General features: G+C 39.8%; 2 protein-coding genes across 3 annotated transcripts in view; one reads left to right on the top strand and one right to left on the bottom strand.

Moving 5' to 3' along the window:
• Nucleotides 1-1180: 1180 nt before the first annotated feature.
• Nucleotides 1181-7204, bottom strand: adcyap1b (adenylate cyclase activating polypeptide 1b). Of its 2 annotated transcripts, XM_084732049.1 has the most exons (5): nt 6831-7204; nt 6353-6457; nt 5286-5420; nt 4809-4913; nt 1181-4212 (listed from the first exon to the last, which is right to left on the bottom strand). In XM_084732049.1, the coding sequence occupies exons 2-5, from the start codon at nt 6454-6456 to the stop codon at nt 4029-4031; spliced, it is 528 nt and encodes a 175-aa protein (XP_084588175.1). In that variant the 5' UTR covers nt 6457; nt 6831-7204; the 3' UTR covers nt 1181-4028. The 2 variants fall into 2 exon arrangements, with proteins under 2 accessions (XP_084588175.1, XP_084588176.1); XM_084732050.1 differs by lacking the exon at nt 4809-4913 and having other exon boundaries at nt 6831-7202.
• Nucleotides 7205-13062: 5858 nt separating this feature from the next.
• The window catches only part of yes1 (YES proto-oncogene 1, Src family tyrosine kinase), a 39793-nt gene continuing 30228 nt past the window's right edge, over nt 13063-22627 (top strand). Inside the window, exon 1 of the mRNA XM_084732843.1 lies at nt 13063-13452. The gene's annotated coding sequence lies outside the window, so the exon portion shown is untranslated. The remainder of the gene's footprint in view (nt 13453-22627) is intronic.

The following is a 22627-nucleotide window of genomic DNA, read 5'->3' as shown; positions in this document are numbered from 1 at the left end:
TCCTCCTGTGGGAAGAAACAAAGATGTATGTCTCAGAATGTGTGTGGCAGTTTCTTGTGGCTAATCCATTTTTGTTGAATTTCATTAATCATATTTACCACCTGTGCTCCACTGTTGGTGTTATTACAGTATCTGTGAGAGATGAACAGGATGTATCTGTGCTTCCTCTGTGTGTGTGAACACACGTGTAAGGCGTAATGCACTCACAAACATGCACATGAGCACACAAACACACACAATCTCTGTATCTCACTCCCTTTCCACACATAAAAACACACTTGACACATGCGTATACATAACCATGTCCCTTTGTGGACCGTTGCCATGCAACATTTCTCTGATTGGGTTAGTTGAGCTCTGGTGCATGTGTACACACACACACACACACACACACACACTCCAGCTGGCTGATGAGGATCAGATCACACACACACACACACACACACACTCCTTTGCCACACCCATCCTCCTCTCCCACGGGACACAGCTGCACTTCCAAGGCCAAGAATGGAGTGAGGAGAAAGACGCAGTTGTTCCAAGAAGAGGAAAGGAAGCTCTCGTCTGCTCAGTCCAGGGTCGAAGCTTATCTTCACGGATCTCCTTGGGGATTTTGAATGGTTCTTCGGTTTGAAAAAACAGGTGGATTCACTTGTTATTGATGCATTCAATCATTTTTCTCCACTTTCATTTTATAAACTTTAAATTCTAAGCACCTTGTAATGGCATTATGTGGTGAAGATTGCTCAATAAAAGACACCTCATGCACCTCACATCGCTTTTTTTGCTCATAATACAATGTCAGTTCCCTCTCTGCACAGCGCTCCAGTGCTTTACGACTCTCAGTTTTTCAGTTTAATTTCTGTTAATCTGACTCTGGAAAATAAATTTAACTTGACAGGACGTCAGGTTGACATAACCCGCTGGAGAAAAGCAGCAGAGTTGTGTTTGCTGGAGGATGTTTCACTTTGTTTTCTGTGATGTGACTTGATGTTTGTTTTTGTTTCAGGAGAGATGATCTCTGCTCAGACAAATATGTGGCCCTCGGTGATGGTGTCAACTTTTTAATGGCAGATTTAAGCTTGATTGTGAGGTAAAGTTGCAAAGAAAAGAGATGTGTGACAACTAAACACGTGTCATCTTTAAAAAATGATGTTTCAAAGATTAGACATTGATTAGAAAATGTTGTTTACAAAAATTTATTCATACAAATCTTACAACACTTCCATAACATTGAGAAACGTAAAACCCCATATAAGGACTCCTGTGTGTATAACGATGTCACTTGTACTAAGGTTCACTTTTAAAACACATTGTTTTCAGATAGATAAGAGATTAAACATTGAAGTAAGGCGTTTGGCGCTTTCAGAAATATCAACAACAGGCATTTTCTATGATCTGAACAACATCTCAGTCATGTTCTGAAACCCTTTTATTCCAGATAGTGATGCACATAGTTGTAAATAAATATGTTGGGGCTGTTTTCTGATTAATTAATTACTGACTAATATCAAAATCATAATCAACAACACCTCATAATCAACAGTTAACAAACACTGGTCATTGTTCACAACTCTCACAGACACTGAACACCCCAAAACTCATGCACACACACACAAACACACATACGCACACACATTGCCTGCTCCATCAACATATACATTCTATTCTTTTTTTAATTTTCTTTTTTACTCAATGGATCATTGGCCATGCTTCAAAAGAAAGCCTAATTCTACTACTCTTGGGGCAGACTAAGCTGAGCGATAAAAGGAAGTTTCAATGTAAGCTAATGGACTGCAGCATTGTAGGGCCACTAAAATTGCCATCTGTCACTTGTGGCGAATTTTTTATTTATTTATTTATTTTTTTTTATTTTTTTCTCACGTCGAAGCAAGGCACCAAAGCCAAAAGCTGTTTCCACCTCCGCACGCGTGCTCAGTCGCTCATTCACACAAACAAACATCAAATACACACACGCTCACACAGAAACAGAAATGCAAACATCTACATCAGCACACACTCTCACAAAGCCTGCAGGATAAAGCCAAATTGAAGAAAGTGTGTTTTGATAGTTTCTATGAGAGGGGGAGGGCGCAGGCCACTGATTGGATTGCTGGGGTGCATATAAAGCTGCATTTGCATAATATTGAATAAATACACAAAAGATATCTCCCTAATAAAAGTGAGTGGGAAGATCTCTCTGCTGTGCTGCAGGGGTGATTTTGGGGGCTCGTCCAGCTCCGCTCACACACTGTAAATCCGTCTGCTGGTACCAAAGAAAAGGGAATTCAACATCTAATATTTTCTATATCAGACTCATTGACCCTGATCTCACTTTTGGCAGGTGAAGCGAGGCAGCGACAGCGCTCTTGCCTCTTGTGTCCAGGTGCGACAACCTCTCTCAGGCTTGTGGGTGCTGCAACCTGTCTCTTACGTAACTTTGCCTCCTCTGTCTCACACACATTGTCTCTCCTCGTCCTCTCCATGCACACTCTCCACATCAATGTATCACACACCTCTGTAGACATCTAACACAGATCAGCTTTGTCTTAACAATGATCCACAGCACTATCAAATTAACTACTTAGCATGGCGATCTAGAAGCAAAGGAATCTCTAATAAAAACCGCTACCAGGACTAAAGCGATCAGCTAAAAAAGAGAGGGGGTCCAGTGTCTTGTCTTATGTTATCCACAATGACAGCAGCAGCTAGGGGAGGTAAAAATTCAACAAGTCAGTGCAGTACCAGTTTCCACCACCTCTAGCCCTCCTGGTTCACATTCCCAACACATCTTTGAGGGGGGAGTGTGGTGCTGAAATAGGCTCACCTCCCAAATAGCACAATCCCAAAAAAAAAAAAAAAGCACGATGGCATGCAGTTTCTAAGCAAAATTAGCAAGGTGTCCGTCCACATGCACCAATAAAGAAGAAATAAGATAAATATTCCAGATGCTACCTTTCCTCGCCACCTTAATGCTTCGTTTCCTGCATCTTTACATGTTCTGGGTCCTTTCTGAATGTTTGTAGTGCTGCCCAAATGCAATTAACAGTTGAAGCACATTCTTCCAAAATAATTCTGTTGACTGACAACATTGAGATGAATATGTGCACTGTGTTGTTTTTATACTGTACATAATACACACACATATGGAACATTCTTTACACAGTCCTATAGTATGGAGCATGATTTCTCTCCTGCAGTAAAATGACTTTGAGGCAAGTGAGCAAGCAGTGTTCGCTGCATACTGGTAAGAGCAACTTCCTTTATCTTTAGTAAAGGCATTAATGCCCTTGCAAAAGCCTGCTGCAATTAAATTTCTGTTTAAAAGAGGGGTTGGATTTTTACCAGGAGTTACATCAATGACTGTGTAAGTCAATCCATGTAATGAGAGGCTGTTCAACAAGAAGCCATCTGGATTCCCTTGGAGGGGTTAGCAAGCTATACAAACCCACCACAGAGCGCCCATTAAGAAGGCTGGACAAGGGCAACATGTATCATTTAGGATAAGCCGGATATGCCTCACATAGCATGCTCACTGCTTCTTTGGGCCTGTTTTGGAAAACAAACAACACTAAAAAAATAGAACGTTGGTTACAAAAATAAGTATAACATTCAATACTTTGATTGTCTTTTTAAAATCTATTTATTTTCTGCATATGTAGATGACCTTTAAAGATTTCAAGCGCATAACGTTGAAGGTGCACAATTATCTTTTTCTTTTTTCTGATTTCTTTTTTTTTTTTTTTTTAAGTCATTTTGTTTTGTTTTCAACATCTTAACATGAAAATAAAATATTGGTCCACAAAGTATAACTGTGCGGTATCAAGAAGTGCTTTTGTACAAAAAGAAAAAAAAAACGATATTATTAGTAAAATATTCATTTTAATGGCTTTACTTCATACATAAATACATGTTGAAAGAACACAGGCGCAATCCACTGGTTGGTCAGATATATCTGAATGACTTTGATTTAACGACTGGATGTATATACACAGGAGGAGGAGGAGGGCAGTTTGGGCGCTTTAACAACGCTACAAATAGGCAAGTCGGCGTCCTTTGTTCCTAACTCTCTGTCTGTACCTTCTTCCCAGAACCGCTGCCAGGTATTTCTGCACGGCCATCTGCTTTCTATAGCGACTGTAGCTGTCGGTGAAGATCCCGTCTGAATGTCTTTTGGATAAGGGCTCTGACTCGTCCTCCATGCTGTTGTCATCACTGCAAAAAAGAAAAACAGAAAAGAAAACAAAAAAATCATTATAAAGCTGCCGCTCTCCACGTATTTCTGCTCTTTTTTTGGCATAAGATTTCACGTTGATAATCTGTTTTCAAAGTTGCTTACAATCATTAATGATGCATTTATGGGCGTTTTATCCTGTTAATTTTCAAATTTTCGTTTGAAATAAAGGCGGCAAGCAAGACAGTGCAAAAGAAAACAGTGATTTAAGCGTTTTAGAGAAGTTATAAATCATTAATGTGCAGCCCATTGCAAATTCTGACGCATGTTTTTTTTATTAGGGCAAACGAAATCAATTTATGGATTATTCACACATAAATCATATCGTATTTTACTCTCATAATACTGACCCTCTATTCATGAGCGCAGTACGCCACAACAAAAATACAAACAAAAAAAAGGATGTTATGAAAACGTCTAGACGGTTTTTTATATATGAGAGATCAAAAAATAACTAAACAAATAAATTAACCACGCACATAAAATGATAGACAGTGATGCAGCAGCCTGGACTTGTGCAGGAACAGAAAAGATGATGACTGCAGCAGGTGAACGCTTATAAGAAATGCCCTCTTACCCTGCACGAATTGTCATCAGAGAATGCAGATAATGTCTCGCTGTTAACTGACCCAGGATCTCCCTCAAGGCTCTATCTAATTCTTCCTCAGCATGCCTTTCTGGTCTGAGATGATAAAACGCCAAAACACATAGATCATCAGTGACTAAAAAAAGCGCAGACAAAATGATCAGAAGTAGCCTAAAATGTCCCCCACCCACCCGCAAAATGGTCCAAAAATCGCAGCCTTTTTTTTTGCGTCCTTCCGCATCTGTCGACCTTTTTTTTTTTTAATCTTGATTATTATTTACAGTATTTTGATCCAACATTTTAGGCTACTCGGTATGAAAATAACACTGAACAAATAACATGAGAAACTCTGGGATAAAACAAAGCAAGCAAACATTATCGCAAAACAGCAAAAAAGTCATTAAAAATGGAATCCAGCCAAATCAAGGCTTTTTTAAAATAGCTATGATGTGTGAAAGCACGTTTTACCTCTTCTCTGGTGGGTAGTAGAGGGTGTACGCATCGTCGTTCAAGGATGGTGGGCTTCGTATAGCAATCTGATCGCTATCAAAACCCATATCGGATAATGAATTCCCATCCTCATCGAAGGCGTCGTTTTCAAGTCTGCAAAAAAAATGGAGAGAGGCATTCATGACAAATCTGATCTGTGCACAAGTGGGACGCAGCAGTGAAAGAATGCCAAAATGTCTGCATCTGTTTAAATCAGTGGGAGGTTAGATGCATTGGAGATAAGGGAGGAAAACGAAAAAAAAATGGAAAGGCTGGAGGTGTTTTAAAATAAAAGCAGAAAACGAATTATTTAAATTTGACCCAAAAAATGCTTTAAAATGTGTTAAATGTGCTTATCTTTATTTTGTATTTATTTAAATAGATTTTTTTTTGTCATTGGGGAAAATCTGTTTTTAATCCCAACTTGATGCCTCTGCCTCATTAATTATTTAAAAGTCGAAACAATGGCTGTGAAAATGATCGTATCTATTGTGCAGGCGAGGGGCCAAACATTTTTTTTTTATTAAAAGAGTGCTGCAATTAGCAGCGAAAAATTAGAATCAATACGAACCACGCCCAAATTATGGATATGCTTTTCACAGAACAGAAAAAAAAGAATAAATCTTAAACGGATAGAGCTCTCCTATTCGCTTCGCCTCGCCTCTCCTTGGTGACGCCAGTCCACCGTCATCCCAGAGGGCTATCCATTGCATCGACTGCACTCTCATTTTTAATAAGGGGAGTTCTGTGAATCGTCCCACCGGACACATGCCTCTACGCAATTTCCATTGCGATTTTCCACACAAGACCATGATGAAATTATTCTGTTTCCCTTTGTTATTCCTTTTCATTTCGTGATTTTAAAATAGCGCGCATAGTTTGTGCGCAATTACGCATATTTGTTTGAAATAAAAGTGCCTAAATAAAAATAAATCCAACAAAACTTAATTATTAATCACATAAATGAACAAAAATGATGTTTAGAAGCATTTAACATTTAAGAATTAAATGATACTGTCATGATCAGGTTATAAAGATGCACCTACCTAATCTTAGGGTAACTTAGTCCGATAGGTGTGCAGAAGACGCTGTAGTGCATTAAGATTCCGTAGATGAGCAAGATTAAAGTCGCTTTACTCGAACTGGCCATGCTGTTAGAAAATGAGAAACATGAAACAGGTTAGTCACTCCTACAGAAACAACATGCGGCTCTTTGTTCTGTCAGATTCACCTGCTGTGCTGCTTCTTTTTATCACAAACTACAGAGCAGGATCGAATATAAGCCTCTTTTTTTTAATTAACTGGATAAAGCAAAGCGTCCGTTTGCTCAAACCAAAAACATTTCTGTTTTTTTCATCCCGTTTCGTAAAAGTTTAACACTGACAGCGAATCCTTTTGCATGCAGCGCCAAAGTAATTAAGATCTCCATGCAGCGCAGGAAAAAAAAAAAGGAAAAAAAAAAGAATAATTTCCATCAATGAATTTCTCCGAGTTTTTAAGACAATCCGCAGATAAAACACATACCTATAGCAGGGGAGCAGGGAGAGCGCTGTTCTGTGCTGTGCTGGAGGATGTGATCCGGGCGCGGCTGTGGTGGTTAGTGTGAGTGTGTGAGTGAGTGTGTGTGAGAAAGAGAGACGGTGTCTTTCTCACGGCACTTCTTTCCTGGGCTGAAGCGCCTCCGTCGCCTCCTTATGTTCCCCTCAGAGCAGCCTATCTCACTTTTAGACACAACCGAAAAGGACTCAGCCGGTCACTGCATAGACAGGCAGGCGAACGAAAAGTGAAAGTAGGCTGTATGCTCGTCTACATATCGCTGCTCTAAACTTTTGTCCTGTGCTGTGATTGCCTTGGATTTTTATCCATGTATCGTAAGCCTCCCCTCCCCTCCTCCCTCCAATAAGTCACATTAAGGATGCTATAGACGTCATCAAGTCTGCCTCCCGGAATATAAAAGTACAGTTCCTTCCTCATCGATGCATCCGTCAGACTCCCCCCTCCACCTCCCCCCTAAAGATGGAAGTTTACTTGCAAACTTTCTTCTTTTTTTTAAGAAAAAAAAAATGTTAGTGAATGCACACATGAATTTATGAACTTTTGCGCAGGACGATGTGACCAAAATCAATTTGTCCCTCGTCACCCCGAGACCGCGACGGCTTCTCTTTTTTTTTTCTCACGCGTCACCAATAAGTCCAATTAGGCATTTATGATTATGACTGAGCTGGGAAATGATCGTCTGTACTGGGTGAGGTGGTGGTGGTGGTTTCAGTGTGACTGGATGGTTTTGATGGAAGAGGAGGAAGAGGAGGAGGGGGATCAAGTTGAAGGCCTCCTGGGAGTCAGGAGGAGCTGTCCGGTGCTGAAACGACTCATCTCAGATTGCGGCTTTTTCTGTATTTACAGTAAATTTTTCTAATTATTTCCAATAATTGCTTACTCGATATCGAGGCTGGTGGCTTTTAATGGCCGTGTAGTGACAAGCAGCGCTGCAAAGGCCTCAGATTTAACCCTTAGATTGTTGAAATAAACGAGGCACGTAATCTGATTTGAAGGCACGCTGGTGACGCAGGATTCAGAGAGCTTTCAGTCTACGTGGCTTTAAAAACGATTCAGCCACTTTTTCAACCATGTCCTGAAATGTTTCTTATTATTATTATGTGTTAATTGTTACATTAAAACGAAAAAATGAGAAAATGCTACAGTTTTATATGTGAAGAAGCATCGGGCCTATTTTTCCATGCATACTGGCCTGGTGGAGCCTAATTTGGTAGGGCTGGGCAAAATATTAATATATCGATATCATGATAAGAGAATAGGTATCGTCTTAGATTTGGAGATATTGTTATATCATGATATGGCATAAGTGTTGTCTTTTCCTGGTTTTAAAGACTGCATTGCAGTAAAGTGATAAAATTCACTGAATTTACTAATCTGTTCAAGCTGTGTGTTTGTGAAAGCACAAATAATCATCCCTACAATATTGTCACAATATCAGTATCAAGGTATTTGGTTAAATATTGCAATATTTGATTCTGACCACATCACCCAGCCCCACTTTATATCTCTGGGTAGTTTAATCTACAGTAATGTATCATATTCTATGAGATCATCACTATTTGAGAGTTTTTGATATGGTAGTTTAGAGAACGTGTGTATATTAAGATATATCATAATTCACAGCATATATCAAGATCTTTTTTGTTTGTAAGCCATATCGCGTATATTTTGGTACATTTCTATGTTCTTGGTACCTCTTTATGCTTCTCTCTATTATTTTCTAATAATCAAGTCAAATAAATTGGCAATGAAATATAAACGTGGCATTAATATTCATTGCATTGAAAAATTAAAGTGCTGTTGGATGCAAGTTATGAGACTTAATTTGGAGGGCTGGACGCCTGTTCAAGAAAAAGAAAAAAAAGTCTAATTTCCTCATTATCATCACGAACTGGAGGTGAGCGCACCTTTTGATGTAGCACTGTAGTCACTGAATCAGACCTATAGCTCACCACCACCAACCAATTGAAGAGTTTGCCAAAGAGGAGAGAGACGCACGTCAGCGTTTTGTTTACTCTGACGCAATGTGACGAACAGAGCCAGTCACTGCATGCGCGAGGAGGGGGGACTATCCAGTTCTACTTCTTCTTTTTCGTGGGACGTGATTCCTATGAAGAGTCCAACTTAAAGCCCTCATGTGTCAGCTTGGAGCAGAGTGGTGATGTTGGGCCTGTTACAGCAGCAGGTATGGATGCAGCTGCAGTAGTCTGAGCAAACGGCGCCATCATGAGGACAGAAGAGAAACATGCGGGTCATTTGTCATCATCGGCAGCAGCAGAGCACACAGAGGAGGGAGTGTAAATGCTTTCATGTTTGGTGGTCGTGAGGCGAACGACCATAACGCAAAATAATTGTTTTTCCAGCAGAAAAAAATGCTTTCTCAATTAACACATTTTGATTAGAGACTTATGCATTATCACTATTACAATTCTGTCTTTATGAAAGTCTTTCTTTACTCAGGTAATCTCAAGATCTCTTTTGCAAGAGAGGTAAATGTGTAGGATTTCTGTGATTAATGTGGATGGTCTTTCAGGCGTGGATTTAATCATTTTGGCACCTAAGACAAACACAGGCATGCAGGGGGGCACCGCTTCCTTTGTTCTCCCCCTTTTCCAATCTAGACATAGACATAAACTTTTATGTCTATGACTTGTGCTGAGAATGAATTAAATAGTCTCACAACTTCAAGGGGGAAAAGCTGCTCTGCAGTATGATGGGAAGGCAGCGGATACTTCCCTATCTCTTGCCAAATGACAACATAACCAGCAGAACAAGTTTATGCTTTCTCAGATAAAATGCTTGCTAACTAGCTAGCTAATGTTAGCAAAACACTAGCTAATGATTGATGTAGAATCACTAGCTAGTTAGCTCGCTTTTTTTTAAGCAACTTTAACCAACTTTAGTTTGAACCAACTTAAAAATTGTTGTTTTCTTTTCAACATAGACCAGCCTAGCACTTAGCGTATCAAAGTACAGGAAAGGAGAAAATTGACCGAGGCACCAAAGTGGCTTACCTGTCATTGGAGCTCAGAGAAAAAAGGGGTGGGACTTAGCCTCAGGAAAGATAGTTCTATATCCCAGCAGGCTAACTAGCTAGCAATTCTACATCAATCATTAGCTAGTGTTTTGCTAACATTAGCTAGCTAGTTAGCAACAGAGTCAATAGGCTGCAGCTCCAGTAGCTTCACCTCAGCCTGCCTGTACACCACAACAAGCCATATGTTGAGAGACCTTGAGACACAAATGTTAAGCATTCTGACACATTTTTTTTTTTTTTGCATATTTTAAGTTTTTTTGTTTGTTTGTTTGTTTTTTAAATTCTCAACTTGTTTTATGGTGCCTTTGGTAGCCTGGGGCCTGTAAACAATTGCTGACCTTTGCCTGATGATGAATACATGCCGATATTAAAATACATATCTCTTTGTTTGATTTGTTTTTGGCATTTTAAAAGTGACATAAGGTTTTGGCTGGTAATAAAGGCTATAACTCCAGTTGGCCAAATTAAATGACTTCCACCTACCAAAACTGTAAACCGGTAGTAGCCAGTATAGACTATGTTTTTTTAGCCTATAAACTATAGGCCCACATATTTTAGCATGGATGTTTATTGTTGATCTTATAGAAATACATGTCTGTTATAAAAATAAACTAACCTGACACCTGAGCAAGATAAAATAATAAGAGATAAGATAATAATAATTATAATAATAATAATAATAATAATAATAATAATAATAATAATAATAGTAATGATGATGATGTTGATGCACATGATGTTTTAAAAAAAATAACATCGCACCCGTGATACTACAACAATAATATTGGATATGATATTTAAAAAGTAATATTTTAATACATACACTGAAGAAGACTGTGAAATACACACAAAGGATCTAGAAAATCTTGAATTTAGAGTATTTTCTCACAGATACATAATGTTAAAGTGTGTGCGTACCAAACACACACACACACACATAGAAAGAGAGAGTGTGTGGTACATTTTGTTGCCTACAGGGGCCGTTTTTCAGTAGACCCACCCCCCCTCAGGGGAGACTTGGAGAGCCGCCTGCGCACAGTGCAGTGAGAGTCAGTAGGGGTCAGCAAATCACTTTAGAATCACTTCAAACAAATCTCAGCAGAAGGTCTCATACATACTGAACCTGCAGTGCAGTATCCTGGTTATTGTTTCTCCTGATACAAGATGTATGTATCAGGTCCCTTCTCAAAAACAGCATTCTTCTTTATAACAAAAATGTAGACCTACTCATATTTCCCTTTGGAAATGGTATGAGACTGACCTCACAATTAGTTAAATAGTTAAATATGTGTTACTGCATGCCTCATATTAAATTCTAGAGAAGTATGAGTAACGTGAAGAGGGACCATTAATTATTTCAAACATCCTAGAGGGCGCCAGATGTCTGCTCATAGTGAATAAGGTTCAAAGGTTAAACGACACGATACGATGCCCGTGTTTATGTTTAAATTGTGCAATTTAGAGATTTTTTTCTTTTTTACATGATTTGACTGAGTGATTAAAATGAGGACATCTTTATCTAGTTGGTACTGAGCCAGATGGTGTGTGTTTCTCCTCAATCTGAGCCAGTGATGTCGGCCATATTGGACACAAGGGAAAACCATTCAATAGGAGATGATGTGACGTTCAAGTGCTATTGGAAATAACATCACTTGCCGGTGTGAACCATAAGAAATGAAACAACAGAGCAAGATAAAAGAAGCTTGAATTTCTGGAGACACCGAGGTCCTCAAGATGTTATTTGTGAGGTGTTGCTGAATTATTTTACGTGAATTAGATTTTTCAAAACATCAATTAAAAGGTGTAAGGCTGGTGTTTTCATCATTTTACCACTGTAAAGTATCAAAAATATAATCTTCAACTATAAGTGATTTTTTTTAAAGAAAAATGTCAAACATTACTTACTTTTTTAATGTAAATTTGTTCATACAAAACAATTTGATGACAAAACCCTGAGCTATGTGAAAATGTAGCTAATTTTCCACTATTTTTGGACATCCCATCAAACCCACAAGCTCACAAAGCTGTGAGTGTTGCCAAGACCCTGGTCCCTCTTTCTCCAACTTGTTTTCTCAAAGATGCCCCACCAGTGCTTAGCAGCCCCAGGGCAGAGCGCCCTAGGCATCAGAGACAGCTATGACACTATCTAACAGCAGGATGAGAGACTAGTACACCACACATATATGGACACCATTGTCCACCCTCAAAAGTTATTCCTCCACTGTTTATCATCATCTTTGCCACTACTTGATATGAGCACCATGCCACTGAACATAACGAGCCTGAAACTTCCCAAATGCTTCGTACTGTATGTCTGCAAAGGAGCTAGTGTAAATTTCTCACAAGTTGCAGGATTTTCTGCAGAATTTTCCACCGTTGAATCAGGCTTTTACCATCTGAAGGCACATGTGCACCCATCTGCATTTAAAGAGGAGCCAGTAGGAATGTCCTCTCTCTGAAATGGCCTGTGATTGGCCGATGTCTCCCATCAGGGGCTAGATTTTCTGAAGCCTGAAAAGAGCCGAGAGAAGATGCAGAAGTCTAGTTTTCTCTTAGATCACATGAATTATGTTATGCTGTAAGGTTATTATGGAATTTTTGCCCAATGATGCCAAAAATAAACTGCCTACCCCTGCTTTAATTCAATAATGATAATAATTGTTAAGTGTATTATTTAGTGGTTCCCAAATCAGAATCAGAAAAGGTTTTATTGCCAAGTAGGTTTTCACTTACAAGGAGTATGATGTAGCATGTTGGTGCATAACAAGAAACAATATTAAAAACATAAAAAAAAAATTAACACATGTTCTGTAAGTTAAAACAGCATTAATGAAAAAAATAGAGAACAGACAATAAAGACACAAAAAAGCAAATAATACAAAAACAGAGGGGACTTCTTACAACAAAATCTTCACAATTTGGGCGTCGATGGTCTATGCCAAGGTACCAAAAAAAAAGTATACCTTATAAATATGCTTAATTTAAGGCTGACTGCAAGCACACTCAGTATGCTAAAATTTAGCATGCTCAGCTTTTGTTCACCTGGTTGCCTGCATTGTGGGGATCAATGTCATGAAAATGAAATGAGAACCCCTCTATGAAGCTGCGAAGCCCGGATGTACGAGTCTAATGTGAGTCCCTGAACACATCATTATTCCTTCTTTGGCCTCATCGGCTTCTCGGTGCTAGTCCGGGCTATTGTTGTGTGTCTTTCAGGGCAACCCTGACCTATCAGCAGGCGGTGATTTCTGGATATTTTAACTGTTTTGCTTTGCTCTCACCCGCCATATTAAGCAGTCTTTGTCAGCTGTCGGGGTGTCCTGGTTTTTATCGGAATATAAAAGATCCCAGCGGAGGACTTTGGGCTGGTGAAGTAGTTAATCGGTATGGGACAGACGGAAGACTGAGATTCCACGTTAAGAGAGACTGCTTGTGTCGGCTGTTTCCACTTCTTTGGGATTGTCGTCGACGTGAAATAAAAACGTGGGAGGAAAAGAAAAGATCACAGTACGCATGTAGCCGAAGTACAACACTGCAAAGGTCGCTTTTAAGGTAAGAAGTGCGCTCCAAAAAAAGTCACATTTTGTCTTGGAAGTGAGCGAGCGGGGCCTTGTAGTGCTGTGACACTTGGAGAAAGTTGGGAAAAGGCAGCAGGAGAGTTTCCTCGCTTTGTTACATTGAAATAAAAGACTCGTGTCGTTGTTAACCTTCGAAGATTTGGGAGCATTTGTTTGTATCAGTCGATGGGAGAAGACAGCAATGAGGAAAGACTATCAAAACCGTCCTGGAACAAGGCGAGATTGCTGCATTTTCATTTAGTCACGGAATCAACGGAAAAAACAAACCAAGTCAACTTTCTGTAACTTGCAAAGCCTAGTTTTAAATTTTCAGCTCTTTTGACTTAAAGTTTAACCACCTACTCCATTTTTTTCCCTGCCTCACCCAATCTCACACGCATATACAATCAGCTGCTGTAGGCCTCAGCTGTTAAAGGCCTTTATTGCAAGACATACTGTATTACAACAGAGCTCCCAAAATGACAAAACCTCTGTAATTTTCATCTTATGCAGCGGTTTCCAAATCTGCTCTTGCATGCTTTTATTGTGGTGGTGCAACTGCACTTCCCAGATTTGCTCATTCCACAAAATTCATGTGTTTGAGAAGATATAAAACAGGGTTGTCACAATACTTAAATACCAGTATAAAAAGAAAGATACTCAATACCTCTTTGGCTAGTATGCTTTTTTTTTTGTAAAAGTAATATGCACCTATTTTAGGATAATTTCTTGTCTTTTTTTAATCAACAGAAAATACAGCAGTGGTCACTGAACACTGCCAGGTTTTAGTATTCGGCCTTTCTATTTTTTCCGCTTTATTCACTAAGTTTTACACATAAACATGCATAAAATATCAGGTAAAAAGTCAACTTTTTTATACAGTCAAAACAGTGAAGATGGATAACAACTAGAGATCGGAATGATCCAATCCAGTATCAGTTTTGGGACCCGATATTGATGGAAGTCATTGATCAGGTATCAAACTGTGAAGCTCCACAATGCCATGTGTTTCTGTTTAAACACTACACTAACACTCTGCAATTGCATGTTTATATAAGGAAAACGTGTTTCACATTCCTGCGCCACTACATACAGCTTGACCACCGTCTTCTGAACAAACACCAACAAACGTTAACATTTGTATTGTGGAACATAAAGTAACAAACTTAATGTGATAATGCGATGCATCATGGGAAAAGATGCAGTTGAGGGCCATCTCTCAGCCTATCAGCTGCACTTGTGGATGTCACAATACTGAATCCTACAGCACCCCACAATGGTTGAAGGACGCCATTACACAAGTTACATTAAACAAACTACACAAGCTTTTCAGAACTGAGTTCAATTTCAGCCTCATGCAAGCTTACTACTTCTATGCTCTACTATACTACTACTATAATCAATTTTAAAAAGAGGGCGATAATATTGGCACAGTATCAGTGTCTGCAGATATCCAAATTTGGGCATAGAAGTTGGATCAGTACTTATCTAAGAACACTGCTGTGCAGTGGTCAGAGGTTTTAATTGCCGCAAATCTTTGCATTTCTCACAATATCAAGATACAGTGTTTTTGAGAATCAATTTAGTATCACAAAACATACTATTGTGGTACTCAAGTGTATCAGTATTCTCTTACACCCCCATTTGCTATAATGCAAGCCAAATTTCAGACTTTTATTAGATTTTACTTTGTATTGCTTCGATCTGATCAAATGTCAGTATTGTATTATTTTCAACATGTGGTAACTGAAAAAGTATTGACATATCAATATTTTTGACAACCTTAATATAAAGCACAGGAATGCTTTTGTAATGTTGTGTTTAGTGTCCTTGATTGTGCATGTGTCTGTTGTTGGTGTGCTTATACACTGTGGTGCCACAGTAATCCTTCTCCATGGTAATCCCTCTGTTAGTACAGATCCAGTTGGCTGGACAGTCGTGTCTCCCTCACACACACACACACACACACACACACACACACACACACACACAGCTGGAATGGAGAGGCCTGTTGGCAGAGGAGTGAGGAGCTCGAACAGGTGGTGCTGGCCAGGGTTCAGGGACTTGAGTTTAACTGGAGACATGAGGGATCCTTGCATGCAGACTCCTCAAGTGTCCTCACGGCATGAATGAGACTCTACAGTGTCATTAGAAACGTCTGATCTTTTGTGCTGAAGCGGAAAGGTCAGAAAGTTGGGAAACACACACACACATTACCAAACTGAACAAATGTTTGGATTTCTGATGATTAACTGAGAATCCTCAGATTTTATCCACGGTCAGCGATGTGGGCACAGAGAACAAGAAGAGCTTGACGATGGTTCTTCCTCCCTCCCCAGCCTCACTCCAGCCTTTGACAGTCACAGCAGGTGGCCTCAATGGCATGAATGGATTCGGAAGGAAGTTCCTCTCCCCCGCTGACCCCCCCTCCACTCACTGTGATTGGCAGAGATGGCAGGCTGCCCCGAAGATAAGGCAGAGCTGTGCCTCAGAGAGTGTGCCAGTGAAATTACTGAGTTACGCTTCAGTAATAGTTTGCAGCCCTGGGTACCTTCTCATCTCTCCACGATTGTGGGCAGTGTTTACGGAGCAAGTCTGTCAACTTGGCTTTCAGGCTCCTGCACTGATTTGTCTTTCATAGCACGAGCAAGTTCGACTTGTGGACTTTACATGCTGCAGTTTGCCTCAGCCATGTAAAAAAAAAAAAAACCTCTTGGAACTTTGTGATGCAGAGGCTCAGTAGTAGCCTGATAACCTTTCTTGTAGTGCAGAAATGATCAGTGGAAAACAAACCAACAACAATGTGGTGATCAATAAATCGTTTGAGTAATTTGTCAAGCAAAAATGCCAAACATGTACTGGTTTCAGCCTCCCAACTGTGAGGATTTGCTGCTTTTCTCTGGTTCATACAACTGTAAACTGAGGACTTTTCGATTTTAGTTTGGTTTGTTGGACAAAACAAGAAACCTGCTGCTATCTGTCACTATTTTCTTATATTTTCCACTCTAAAGGATCAATCAATGAGAGGTTTTGTATGAAAATTCTGTTTTATTTCACTAATATGATTTAGTACCACAAGAAAAGATTCAAGATTCTGATATGAGACCTGAGTTTCAATATTTTACTCTGAGGTCTACTGCATAAACATGCTTTTATTTATAGCCTGACTGCACCCAGCATGATTTTTCCTCACCGTGTGCAGCTGTGATGTAGTGTGGCTACATCAAGCCTACATCACAGCTGGGTGGGGTAACAGTACAACAGACCACACCTGACCACACCCAGCTGTGATGTTGAACGTGGTCAGAGGTTCAATGGACTTGGTGGGCATTGAGACCAAAAATATCCCTGCATTTAAAAAATGCAATGTGGTAGCGTGTAACTTGCTTCAAGTACCAATAGCTGTATTAGTATGACATAGTATGGCTTGACTCTACTTGCTTTTAGTACTTCTTCTTCTACTTCTCATTGTTATACTGACGTATAAAGCTGGGCTTTCTGGATGACATCTCACTGCTCCTCAGCAAAAGTAGAGGCAGGTTCAACCTTTTTTCCAGACGATGCTGTGTTGTTTTGCCAGAACACCCTTGCAACGGTACCCCTTTTTGTGTAGGGTCATCTGCCAAAAAAGTTGAACCTGGCAATGCAGTGTAACATCATTCAGCCCATTTACACTGTATCCTTCAACCCAAAGAGGCCAGTGCAGCTATGCAACCATAGAAGAACCTAGCCTAAATGTAACCGTCAAAATCTGCCAAAATCTTGAATGAAAACACAAGTTATCTGATCAGAGAGTAAGTAAAGAAGACCCTTTCATGGCCAGGTTTCGGTCAGAACAAAACGTCTTGAAGTTTTATACACAACATGCACTGAAGTCTGGCTGGACTGGCCTGGACTTCATTCACAGTAGTTACTGAACAGACAGTCTGTATGAGTGTGTCACTTTCGTCCAAAGTAAGCGCAAAGGTTATGCGAGGCAGTAGCTCAAAGGTCGAAGGACCTCTCCCTGTGTGCTGCAGAGTTGTATCTTATCTGATTTGTCAGAACGGAAACAAGACTTAATAGATGTGTCATGTATTTTGCTCAATGTGTTTCACAAACTTCCCGGTAGTCAAAGATTTTACGCCTTTGTTATCAGAACTGAACTCCATACCATTTTTGAGAGCACTCTTGAATTTGTGTGTGATTAAAAAAAAAAAAAAACTCGAATAACATGGCTGGGTCATCATTAAGGGACTCTGAGTACATGAAGATTTATATATTTTCTGTGCGACTGTCTTGCCTGCTTTCCTTTATATATGGCATGCAGTTCTGGCTGTACACTGGCCCCAGTTTGGCCTGGTTACTTGTGGGTCTGGGACTTTTTTCGTCCTGAATGTTGCCTGCATGCCAGCTACAGCAAAAGCTTCCCTCCTGCAGCTCTCCAGCATTGTTGTATTCATCCCTGTGGGAAGCAGCAGCCTGTGTCTCCTTAATCTGACACGGCATCACTGGCAGTTTGGAACGCAGCCCCACATGTCACATGTCCTTGGATGAGGTCTGGCTCCTGCATTTGTTTGGAGACATACCACTGCCTTTTGTGTGCTCCTGTACAGTACGACTGAAAGACCTGAACTCATCTGAGGAGGGTTCAAATACAGTTTTGTTTTTGTAAATACGTGACGTTATAACACACGCTAACAAGCAATTTACATGTTCATTTAGATGGGATCCATGACCCACATCTCAGTGTGAGCTCGAGGCAGTATTTACTGTGTTCCCTTGGAGCCACCAAAAGAATGGCACATTTCTGCCCACTAATCTCATTGTGCGTATAACAGCCTCATTTAGGAAACCATCTGAGAGAGGATACAATAATCCGCCTGTAATTTGATTTGCTGTGAAGTTGATTTGAGCCATCATTAGTTTTGGTAAATTTGTCACAAAAGACAAAACCCTGATGATGATCATTCTCTTCATGACAAATATTCTCACTCTCATCTCTGATTAATGTTTTTTTCTTGAAAGGTTTTTCTTTCTGGGGCTCAAACATGTAATTTGAGGACAATTTAATCTGGATGAAATCCTCCATGCTTTAGTGGATAGAGGAGGACTGGTGGTGGTGGATGGACCCTGAGGGACCCCGTGCTACAAATCTGATCTCCAAGGCCAAAATGCAGTAATTACATACTCTGTTAAAATTTAGTTAAGACAAAAAGCTGACATTTTTATGCCATAGAATGGCATAATTTGAAATAAAACAATAGAGTTGCAACAATAAGTTGATTGTTAATCATCTGTTAAATTATTTGTTACCTATAAAGCCAATACATTAATACTTTGGAGTAATTTTGTGAGCAAAATAATTCAAAAGTCTCTGATTTCAGCATCTCAATTAGGAATATTTTCTGGTCTCTTTAGTCCAACTTTATGACAGTAGATGGAGAATATTGGGAATGTGGACAGAACAAGACATTTGGGGACATCATCTTGGGCTTTTTCACCATTTTATGGGCAAAACAGCTAATTGATTAATTGAGAAAATAATCAACAGATTGATTGATAATGAAAATAATAGTTGCAACCCCAGAAAACAGTATGTTAAATGGACAGTTAAAACAAAAAAGAGCTAAAAACCAAACCAGACTGTCCACTACACAGCTAGCCAGGCTAAATCCTGTTGAAGCTAGCTAACCACAGACAGCTAAACTTGACTGAAAGCCCCTAAATGAAACTGATTAATATATCAATTTCGGTCAACAAACATCTTGATGACTTAGTTTGTTAGCCCACTTTAATTAAGGAAGAAGCTAAATTCAGTCACAGAGAATTAAAAACAGCTAAATTGGTCCTGCTGAAGAGCTCAGCAGCCAAATGTTAGGTTAGCAGAGTAGCACCTACTGCCAGATCAGCGTTTGATTCTAGTGGAATTCAAAATCAAGTTACTTTGCTGCAACAATAGGAGTGTCCATTCATAAGCGCTGTGGCTGTAAATCTGTACAGACATCTGGTTGAATATTAGATTAGGGCTGTTGGTTTGATTGATTGTTGGGCTTTTTTGGGGCTCCACCACTGTAAGGTCAGTGTGTCTGTGCCCTAATTAGCATTTGTGCTGCTCAGTGTTAGCATGTGTATAGGATTGCATAGTTCAGGGGATTGTGAGTGTGCTGTCCTCTGTGGGGGAGTGCAACAAGGTACTTTCTCTTTGTCCATAACAAAAGGTAGATGGGACTGACAAAAGAATAAATTGAAAGCCTTTCTCTGTGGTACTAAAAAAAGAGAGGTGGCTGTTTCTGTTCCTCCCAGAGCACAATTCTTCATGGGTGGTTTAAAAGCTTTTTGTTATATATAGTGTTTTGATGTTTAAATCAAATTTGAGGTTTTTTTCCAAAGAGTACTTTGAAAAGAACATACTGGGATAATTTTGCTTTTTTGCTTTTGAAGAGGTGTTGTATGAGACACTTATCAATAGTCATGTATTACCTACAGTAGGTGGTCGACATAACCCCAGTTTAGAGAAGCAGCAGGAATAACAGTGTAGAACACTAAGCAAGGTACTACTGTGGACAGCTTTGACAGCAAAATATATTTTAGCCACCTAAAAAAAGGCTCAACTAAAATACTCTACATCAGTTTAAGTTTATGCAATATTGTTTCCGACAGAATGACAGCGTAACAGTGGGGGAGTGTTGACAGGGCTGTATCTCACATTTTGGATTTCTTCACCTGAGATTCTGTTTTCACAACAACAGATAAGCTGCATGTGGAGGAGGCTTGTTGTTAATGATGGAGCCTATTGGAACAGTTGAAGTGACACTGACGCAAGCACAAAAAGGCCTGTACATTAAACAGGAGACTCTGTGTTTCTCTGCAGAGTGTGTGTGATTGTCAGTAACTGTCAGACTTTTCTCACACAACAGAATGAACGTGGGTCGAAAAATAAAATAAAGTGCCACCCAAATAAAGTCTCTATGCGGAAAACACCAGGGAGTGTGTAGCATCTGCTGTCATGTGTTTGTTCAAGTGACGGAGGATCATGTCTCGATGGGAACCAAAGACCCGTAAAACATCGCATGTGAATGGTCACCGTGACGGAAAGGATTCCAAATCTCATAAGAGTTTTGCAAATCAAGGGTTCCCTTCTTAGACATGACCAAGAGAGGGGTGGCCCAGCGCTAAAAATAGAAAATGAATGTGCGTTGGCTGATGTTGATATTGTGGTGGGCCACCACAATTAACTGAGAGTATGGGAAGCACCGTCCCTGGTTTACCCAATGGTCAGACAGCCCTTTTTGAGCGAAAACTGCAGTTATATAAGCCAAATATCACTCTCTCCAAAACCACCAGACTTCTTTAGCAAAAACGCTTACTTAGTTATAGTTATTGTGTGACTTTGGTGAATCCAAATGATCTCTTAAAAACACTGTAGTCACACAAAAACACAAACTAACTAACTGGTCAAGGCAGCGGTAGATGAGCAACTCCCATGTTATTCAAAGTAAAATTACTGGTTTTGCTAAAGGAGTCTGATGGCTTTGGAGAGACTGATCTTGGCTTATATAACGGTGGTACCATGTTGGAAAGGGCCGTCTGCCAGCAAGGTAAAGCAGTAAAAAATGTTATAATTATAGCCCACATTTAAACGGATATTAAATTTTTTTTTAGGTGACTTACAGATGTTATATGACTGACTTTGTCCACAGCAGTACATTGCTTATCTTCCTAAACAAGTACTTCTGCTGCCTCTCCAAACAGGGGGTGCGCTGCCTGCCATCTGTTGTAGGTAAAACACTGACAAAGTTTCTCACACAACCCCACTTTAAAAAATCAGAACTGTTCCTTTAACTAGGACTAATTGAGATAGTTAAAGAGTTTGGTGGTGTGGTGATTCTGAAAGCAGGTATGGACAACAGCAAAATGTTGCTGTTCGTAGGCAATTTCCTTCTTGATGCTCCCTATCTGTCCTTAAAGACTGATGTGTTTGTGTTTGTACCAGCAAGAAAAGTGAATCGTATCATTAATTACAAGATCTCTTTATTCCCTTTTATTAATTGCATGCTTTTGGAATTACTATTATATCCCAACCTTATAATGATATTCCCTAGATTGGTTCTGAATTTCGCTGTAGGCCATGTCTCGTATTTTGAGCCAGAGATGAAGGGATCCAAAGTGAAACTTGTGGGCGTTGAACCAGTTTGACACGCCAGATCATGTGCCAACCCTGTGGGCTCGCTCAGGCTTGTGGTCTATTCATGGCCATTTTAGGAGTGAATCCTCTGGATGCATTATGGGGAAACTGGGAAAAGTTGCCAATCATCAAGGAAAGGGGAGTTTTTAACATATAAATCGGCCTGTAATTACATGACGGACTTTAGGAACATTAATCAAAAGATTATTAAACAGAAAGTGAAACTACTGATGACTGATGAAAGGTTTTAAGTGCCTCTCTCATCCACACAGGAAGAGTTTTGAAGTTGAAATGAAGTCCTGTTGCTTTGATTCTCAACATTGTAGTTGATCCTGATAGCTGGCTCCATTTTAAAGCAGATATTCAACATGGTATTAATGTTTACAGACAGACCCTGCGTACTCACAGACATCATGATCAGCAGTAGTCCAGCTTCATCAGGATTAGCTTGAGTCTGGAGTATTTGATTCCAGGACACAGCAGAGGATTTGAACCACTGATACCCTCTTTAAACGACACTGACACTCTTCCACTGTGTTTTCTTTCAGGTCAGCTGTCCGTTTGCATTAGCATTAGCTATGGGGTCAGGCACTTAAGCGTTTTGGACGGTTGGAAACGTGGTGGTTGGCATGTGCGACAAGATGAGGTCAAAGGTGGCGGTCATGTTTATGTTGGCTTCTGCTCTGATGTCAGTGGCTTCTGTCATGACGCTGTGATCCCCAGAGGTTGTGGAAAATTTCTATTTATGGTTTAGTTTATAGCTTACTTATTGTGATATTGTACAATACAGGGAGAGCCAGGAAGTTCAAAGTATGTGACTTGAGTTGCATCAAGCAATTATTTTTCATTATCGATTTACAGGGTTGGGCAATGTATTGATTTTTTTACTGTGACATAAGACTAGATATGGTCTCAGATTTTGGATAATGTTATGCCATCATAAGGTGTAAGTGTTGTCTTTTCCTGGGTTTAAAGGCTGCATTACAGTAACTTTATGTAATTT

The sequence above is a fragment of the Lutjanus erythropterus genome, chromosome 12, assembly GCF_056507025.1.
Source record: "Lutjanus erythropterus isolate fLutEry1 chromosome 12, fLutEry1.hap2, whole genome shotgun sequence".
Taxonomy (NCBI): domain Eukaryota; kingdom Metazoa; phylum Chordata; class Actinopteri; order Lutjaniformes; family Lutjanidae; genus Lutjanus; species Lutjanus erythropterus.
This window is presented reverse-complemented; position numbering and strand designations above follow the sequence as displayed.

Coding starts and splice junctions, on each gene's coding strand:
- adcyap1b (XM_084732049.1), bottom strand. CDS start 6,456: ATGGCCAGTTCGAGTAAAGCGACTTTAATCTTGCTCATCTACGGAATC. Junction 4,914..5,285: donor TACTACCCACCAGAGAAGAG/GTAAAACGTGCT, acceptor TTATCATCTCAG/ACCAGAAAGGCATGCTGAGG. Junction 4,213..4,808: donor CTGATGACAATTCGTGCAGG/GTAAGAGGGCAT, acceptor TCTTTTTTGCAG/TGATGACAACAGCATGGAGG.